The following is a 7,500-nucleotide window of genomic DNA, read 5'->3' on the forward strand; positions in this document are numbered from 1 at the left end:
GTAGTAGTAGTAGTAGTAGTAGTAGTAGTACCTGCCCCCCCTTCCTGCGGTCCCAGCCTGTAGTAGTAGTAGTAGTAGTAGTAGTAGTAGTAGTACCTGCCCCCCCTTCCTGCGGTCCCAGCCTGTAGTAGTAGTACCTGCCCCCCCTTCCTGCGGTCCCAGCCTGTAGTAGTAGTAGTAGTACCTGCCCCCCCTTCCTGTGGTAGTAGTAGTAGTAGTAGTAGTAGTAGTAGTAGTAGTAGTACCTGCCCCCCCTTCCTGCGGTCCCAGCCTGTAGTAGTAGTAGTAGTAGTAGTAGTAGTAGTAGTAGTACCTGCCCCCCCTTCCTGCGGTCCCAGCCTGTAGTAGTAGTAGTAGTAGTAGTAGTAGTACCTGCCCCCCCTTCCTGCGGTCCCAGCCTGTAGTAGTAGTAGTAGTAGTAGTAGTAGTAGTACCTGCCCCCCCTTCCTGCGGTTCCAGCCTGTAGTAGTAGTAGTAGTAGTAGTAGTACCTGCCCCCCCTTCCTGCGGTCCCAGCCTGTAGTAGTAGTAGTAGTAGTAGTAGTACCTGCCCCCCCTTCCTGCGGTCCCAGCCTGTAGTAGTAGTAGTAGTAGTAGTAGTAGTACCTGCCCCCCCTTCCTGCGGTCCCAGCCTGTAGTAGTAGTAGTAGTAGTAGTAGTACCTGCCCCCCCTTCCTGCGGTCCCAGCCTGTAGTAGTAGTAGTAGTAGTAGTAGTAGTACCTGCCCCCCCTTCCTGCGGTCCCAGCCTGTAGTAGTAGTAGTAGTAGTAGTAGTAGTACCTGCCCCCCCTTCCTGCGGTCCCAGCCTGTAGTAGTAGTAGTAGTAGTAGTAGTAGTACCTGCCCCCCCTTCCTGCGGTCCCAGCCTGTAGTAGTAGTAGTAGTAGTAGTAGTAGTAGTACCTGCCCCCCCTTCCTGCGGTCCCAGCCTGTAGTAGTAGTAGTAGTAGTAGTACCTGCCCCCCCTTCCTGCGGTCCCAGCCTGTAGTAGTAGTAGTAGTAGTAGTAGTAGTAGTAGTAGTAGTACCTGCCCCCCCTTCCTGCGGTCCCAGCCTGTAGTAGTAGTAGTAGTAGTAGTAGTAGTAGTACCTGCCCCCCCTTCCTGCGGTCCCAGCCTGTAGTAGTAGTAGTAGTAGTAGTAGTAGTAGTACCTGCCCCCCCTTCCTGCGGTCCCAGCCTGTAGTAGTAGTAGTAGTAGTAGTAGTAGTAGTACCTGCCCCCCCTTCCTGCGGTCCCAGCCTGTAGTAGTAGTAGTAGTAGTAGTAGTAGTAGTAGTAGTAGTACCTGCCCCCCCTTCCTGCGGTCCCAGCCTGTAGTAGTAGTAGTAGTAGTAGTACCTGCCCCCCCTTCCTGCGGTCCCAGCCTGCCACCAGGATCCCAGCCGTCAGCTCTTCTCTGTATCTGTAGCAGCTCGCTCTGAACAGATTGGCGGCCGTCTCCACCAATGGAGGCTCGTCCAGCTCGATGCTGAGGGGGCGGGACAACACACGGGCAGAGGTTAGCTGCAGAAGACTGGACGCTGGGACTGTCAATCAAACTGTGTGTGTGTGTGTGTGTGTGTGTGTGTGTGTGTGTGTGTGTGTGTGTGTGTGTGTGTGTGTGTGTGTGTGTGTTACCTGTGGAAGCCCAGCTGGTAGGTGACCACGTCAGCGATGGCCTGAGTGTCAGCAGCTGATCCAGACCTGTAAACCAGCACACATGAGGGTCAGCCTGAGGGTCTGGTCCAGGTCATGTAAAGGTTAGGAGGAGGTCTGGGTCCTGGTCTGGGTTAGGAGGAGGTCTGGGTCCTGGTCTGGAGGAAGACTCACCTGCAGCAGAAGATCCGGTCGTGGATCGGAGTCAGTTTGTCTGTCACTCTGTTGGCGATGTAGGCGCTGAGAGACAGCCAGAGAGAGAGAGAGACAGGTTTAAAGGAGTGCGTCCTCCTCACAGTGTGGACGGACGGACGGACAGACAGACAGACAGAGGTTTAAAGGAGTGCGTCCTCCTCACAGTGTGGACAGACAGACTCTTACCCGGTGGTGGTCCTGGAGTCAGCCCCGATCACCACTCCTCCATCATACTCCACCGCCATGATGGTGGTCTGACGGACAGACAGGTGGAGACACAGACAGGTGGACAGACAGACAGGTTAACGTGTTGATAGATCAGAAACAACAGAGCACCAGTTATCGTCTAAAGCCGTTCCATGTGGCGTTAACGCAGTGAGCCCATTATCGGACGGTTAGCCGTCATTAGCTTCCCTGCAGTGAGAAGTGCTGTCTCATTCAGCCGCTGCTTTCAGCTTTAAAACTCTCCGCGGGATCAGAACCAGAACCGGGTCCGGTCCGGTCCAGTTGGATCCGGTCCGTACTCACCCCGGTGCTGACTTCCTGGCTGGTCCAGTCCGGGACCAGTTCGCTTTTAGAAGACATCTGCTGTCCGAAGTACGGCATCATTGTTGCTGCCGCCATCTTGTTTCTCTCGTCTGGTAGTTGTGTGGGCTGTGACGTCACAGTGAGGCGGGTAATTTACGCGTTTAGCGCCGATATATAATATATAATATTATTAAATAACGTGTTAGACTTCAACGCTTGTTTCTGTCTCTTCACTATGAGTCAAATGTACTTTTATATAAAACGGCCTGTAGCGGACACCTCTCCACGGGTCCTGACTCCACCGGAAACACGAAACACGAAACCGGAAACAGGAAAAGAAGGTAAACACCGCGGCTGCTTCCTAAAACATCTCATAAATATCACTTTAAAGACTGAATTCAACGTGTTTTACCGCAATTTTTTGACTTTTAACGAGTCATTAAGTATGTTTAACTGACGTGTTTTATTTAAATGATGTCTTTAGTCTTAAGTTTCGGCTCATTTATTGACCGTTCTATCGGAGCACCAGACTGTTGTAGGATGTAGTTAAACCCTGAACAATAAACAAGTGATGGAGCTCATATGATGTGTGATTGTTGTTACATGGTGTGTTTTATTACAGATGACTGTCCATAACTTGTACATATTTGACCGTAACGGCAGCTGTCTGTACTATAATGAGTGGAACCGCAAGAAGCAGGCCGGCATCTCCAAGGATGAGGTGAGACTAAGAACACAAAGACTTTATACAGTACCTGTCTGTCTGCTGACCTGTCTGTCTGCTCACCTGTCTGTCTGCAGGAGTTTAAGCTGATGTATGGGATGCTCTTCTCCATCCGCTCCTTCGTCAGTAAGATGTCTCCTCTGGATATGTATCCTTCACAACAACAGCTGTCTGTCTGTCTGTCTGTCTGTCTCCCTGTCTGCCTGTCTGCGGTCCTTAGCAGCCTGTCTGTCCTCAGGAAGGAGGGCTTCCTGTCCTTTCAGACCAGTAAGTACCGTCTTCACTACTACGAGACTCCCAGTGGACTGAGGTTCATCATGAACACGGACCTGTCTGTCCCCAACGCCAGAGAGACACTGCAGCACATATACAGCAACGTAAGATACACACACACGCACGCACGCACGCACGCACACACACACACACACACACACACACACACACACACACACACACACACACACAACATATTACATGTTTTATGTGATTTACTGTTTTTTTTCTATTTCCACTGACCCTGTCTGTCTGTCTGTTTGTCTCTCAGCTGTATGTGGAGTACATAGTGAAGAACCCTGTCTGTGTGTTGGGACACAGTTTGGACAGCGAGTTGTTCAGCAGTCGACTGGACTCGTTCATCAGAGGACTCCCGTTCTACAGTCCCCGCGCTGCCTGATAGACGAGGACACACATACACACACACACACACACACACACACACACACACACACACACACACACACACACACACACACACACACACACACACACACTCTCAGTGATGTTGTATTTATTTATGAACATTATGATTAAATGTGTCAACTCGATGATGCTGTCTTCTGTCTTTATTACAGAGGACATGTCGCCTCCTGCTGGTCGTCTGCTGGTGTTTCACCAACGTTCAGACAGACGGGAGGTCTCACTCTCTCCTTTATTACAAAACCTTTATATTAGTGCTGGGTAAGATTAAAATATTTAATCTCATTGTTATGCACAAAGTTCAACAATGAATTCAAAAGTAGTGTATTACTCACTTGTATTTTAAAGTACTGCTATATGAACAACAGTACACTAACATTTGGTTTGAATCACTTTAAACAGATCAGGTTATTTTTAACAGCAGTATTCTTCACACACTATCAGTTATATTTCTACTATCTGTGCTCAGTGTGTGACTTTATTTAAACGTTCCACTGCTGTGCAACATGAATACAATGTTCCACACGTTTCATCAACATGTGTGTCTTCTGTCTTCATACAGTCAGAGCATGCGAACGCAGCTCCCACTGTTCATCAACATAATGCACCGTAACTCTGAGGTGACGATGGTTACCCGGAGATGTCCGGTAGTCTCCGGTGAGAGACGGCCGGTGCGCGTTGTGACTCCGTCTCTTTTGTAGTCCTCTCCTCTTCATACGACTCGTGTGTTCTTCTGGTGACGGTGCGTCTGGAGGGAGGCTCCTACGTGACGTCATTCATGATCCTGAGAACGTTCCTCAGACCGACGTCTTCTCAACACTAGTCGTCCTCAGTTTGTATCTCTCCACTTCTCTGTGGCGTCTGTTAGCTCGTCTTTAGTTTATCTCTACTTCTCCACACGCTGCATCAGCGTAGTGATGAAGACTCCTCCACACGCTGCATCAGCGTAGTGATGAAGACTCCTCCACACGCTGCATCAGCGTAGTGATGAAGACTCCTCCACCGCTGGTTTGGTGATTTACTGACATCAACGGTGTGGATTGTATTTTTAAAAAACTGCGTTAATGCAATAAAATAATTGTCTGCGTTAATTAATTAATTAATTAATTAATTAATGCGTTAACGGGATAATAACGCGTTTAGTTATCCAGCACTAATATACACCAACGATCAGACAGACGGGAGGTCTCACTCTCTCCTATATTAATAAACCTTCATCCTCTACATTTCAACATCTCCTGTTTTTAAAACGGCGTCCTCGTCTTCTACTCAACTGTTTCTCTGTCCTAGCTTCCTCTGTCCTAGCTTCCTCTGTCCTAGCTTCTTGTGTCCTAGCTTCCTGTGTCCGCCCCTTAAACCTGAATATTATCAGTGTTTTATTGTGAATACGTTTACATGAACCATAAATTAATCTAGAATATTAGTGTGAATGTAAACAAGAACGAGAGCTGTGAGACAAACAGATTAACACACACACACACACACACACACACACACACACACACACACACACACACACACTGACCTTGAACTACACACACACACACACACACACACACACATCTGTCCACTCCAGATGTGGTTCAGACGGTGTAATCCTGTGGTGATATAATCTGTAATCCCACTGAAAAACATACTGCCAACCAGCAGCCACTCACAGTCCACACAAAGTGTTCCCTAGTCCTGAACCTGATCCTAGTCCTGAACCTGGTCCTAGTCCTGAACCTGGTCCTAGACCTGAACCTGGTCCTACTCCTGAACCTGGTCCTTGTCCTGAACCTGGTCCTAGACCTGAACCTGGTCCTATATCTGATCCTGTGTCCTCACAGTGTAAATATAGTACTTTATACTGTACTACATCTCAGAGGTACATATACTACTTTTTACTGTACTACATCTCAGAGGTACATATTGTACTTTTCACTTTAAATACAGTATATACTATAAGGTTTTGAATGCAGTACTTTTACTAGTAGTGTAGTATTTTTTCAGTGTGTATTAGTACTTTTACTGCAGTAAATGATCAAAGTACTTCTCCCAACACTTCTTGGAGGTTTATATCTCAGTTGTCGGAGCGTCCCTGAAAGCACCAACAGTCGTTGCTCCCAACAAGATAACCAAACAGTAAAATAGTGGACTGATCGTACTGATTACTGATTATTGATTATTGATTATTGATTGAAGTGAAACCAAACGTTTGTCTGGAAGAAAATAAAATCACTCTGAACAGTAAAGAGTCTAAATGTGGTTCATCATGTTGATCAGAGGACGCTGGAACACAACCTGTGTGTGTGTGTGTGTGTGTGTGTGAGAGAGAGAGAGATAAGGGTCAGAATAATTTTGGATCCGGGCAAGAGGCCATATTTAACATCTGTACACAGGGTCTGATATTTAGGAGCTACAGGAGGTTTTAATCCAGACAGACAGACAGACAGACAGACAGAAGTGATATCTGAGCTCTGATTGGTGGATTAAACCAACAGGATTAATATCAGAGCCTCAGCAGAGAGACAGACAGACAGACGAAGGTGGACACAGAGTGTGGACGACAGGAATCGGACACCTTTAACCAGGTAAAGTGATTGATCTGTGTGTAACCTGTTGCAGGGGCTGATGGGACATGTTGTAGCTTAATGGAACTAAAACAACCTCAGAACTACAACCTCAGAACTACAACTCAGTGACTGCAGAAGCAAACAGACGTGTCATCGTTTATGTTCATGTAGAACGTTTCACCTGTTTATTCAACAGTATTTTATTATAGTCATGTTACGTACTGTGGTCAGAAACCACAAGACCCAAAGAAGATATAGTCAGGTTTGTATTTTAGCCGTAGTTTAGTTTTGGTTTATATTGGCTATGGTTTGGTTTTTAACTAAGCTGTAGTTTGGTTTGTATTTGGGCTGTAGTTTGGTTTAGGCTGTAGTTTGGTTGAAGTTATTGTCATTAGCATTATTGTCTTTCGTTATTAGCATTAGCTTTATTGTTCATCGCTCTCTCCTCAGGGTCAGCCATGTTTGCGGGTCGGGTGCCGCCCACAGCAGCTGCTGTCGGGTCGGCGGCTGCAGGAGGAAAAGGCGGGAAGTTTTCAGTGGAGGAGCTGTACGGGTTCAACAAGAAGCCGAAGGTGAACAGAGGGAATCCTGGGAAACCAGAGAAGAGTGACGGGAAGAAAGAACCGAAGGAGAAAGAAGAATCTGTGCTGGCATCTCAGATCCTGGAGGCAGCGCGGAGGCTGATGGAGAGACGGCGACTGGAGATATACCTGAAGGAGTGTGATGTCACCATGGAGCAGAGCAACATGCCGTACAGGTGAGACACAGTGAGACAGGTGAGACAGGTGAGACAGCGGTATGTCGCGCTGCTAACACTCCAGTGGTTTTAGTATCATGAACTGAATGAACCACATTACATTTACATTTACATACAACACATGTAAGTCTACACCTCATTTTTATTTGTGAGCCAATGAACACATTGTTTGTTGAAATATTTTTCCCTTATAAAGATCTGTTCCCGGACATTGTCAATGAAGTGAAAATTGATAGAGTCGTGTCTTGAGTGAAGTATGTCTATTAATAATTTTGTAATACTGTGATATAACACGCAAAACCCCTAAAAACACGCTTGATATACATTTTAGGTGAAATAGCCCACATCTGTAGTTTGGTTTGTATCTTGGCTGAAGTTTGGTTTGTATTTAGGTTGTAGTTTGTTTTGTATTGT

The 7,500-nt window shown here is 46.8% G+C and overlaps 3 protein-coding genes across 6 annotated transcripts in view; 2 read left to right on the forward strand and 1 right to left on the reverse strand.

Annotated features, from left to right (window-relative positions):
- psmb6 (proteasome 20S subunit beta 6) overlaps positions 1-2,529 on the reverse strand; it is a 3,517-nt gene extending 988 nt beyond the window's left edge. Inside the window, exons 1-5 of the mRNA XM_068713025.1 lie at positions 2,355-2,529; positions 2,013-2,080; positions 1,806-1,871; positions 1,614-1,679; positions 1,335-1,464 (exon numbers count right to left, since the gene is read on the reverse strand). Coding sequence (XP_068569126.1) covers positions 1,335-1,464; positions 1,614-1,679; positions 1,806-1,871; positions 2,013-2,080; positions 2,355-2,450 — 426 coding nt within the window. The 5' untranslated portion in view covers positions 2,451-2,529. The remainder of the gene's footprint in view (positions 1-1,334; positions 1,465-1,613; positions 1,680-1,805; positions 1,872-2,012; positions 2,081-2,354) is intronic.
- Positions 2,530-2,612: 83 nt separating this feature from the next.
- trappc1 (trafficking protein particle complex subunit 1) lies at positions 2,613-3,902 on the forward strand. Of its 2 annotated transcripts, none has more exons than XM_068713026.1 (5): positions 2,613-2,695; positions 2,977-3,075; positions 3,156-3,226; positions 3,317-3,455; positions 3,623-3,902. In XM_068713026.1, the coding sequence occupies exons 2-5, from the start codon at positions 2,977-2,979 to the stop codon at positions 3,749-3,751; spliced, it is 438 nt and encodes a 145-aa protein (XP_068569127.1). In that variant the 5' UTR covers positions 2,613-2,695; the 3' UTR covers positions 3,752-3,902. The 2 variants fall into 2 exon arrangements, with proteins under 2 accessions (XP_068569127.1, XP_068569128.1); XM_068713027.1 differs by lacking the exon at positions 2,613-2,695 and adding an exon at positions 2,715-2,797.
- Positions 3,903-6,099: 2,197 nt separating this feature from the next.
- The window catches only part of LOC137874382 (voltage-gated potassium channel subunit beta-3-like), a 20,011-nt gene continuing 18,610 nt past the window's right edge, over positions 6,100-7,500 (forward strand). For 2 of the 3 annotated variants that reach the window (XM_068713028.1, XM_068713032.1), the window contains exon 1: positions 6,100-7,086. In XM_068713028.1, the coding sequence (XP_068569129.1) occupies positions 6,788-7,086 (299 nt within the window). In that variant the 5' untranslated portion in view covers positions 6,100-6,787. The remainder of the gene's footprint in view (positions 7,087-7,500) is intronic. The other variant, XM_068713029.1, reaches the window with a different exon arrangement.

Source organism: Cebidichthys violaceus, unplaced genomic scaffold (genome assembly GCF_023349555.1).
Source record: "Cebidichthys violaceus isolate CVI_PGR_0920_01 unplaced genomic scaffold, fCebVio1.0.p SCAF_19, whole genome shotgun sequence".
Classification (NCBI taxonomy): Eukaryota; Metazoa; Chordata; class Actinopteri; order Perciformes; family Stichaeidae; genus Cebidichthys; species Cebidichthys violaceus.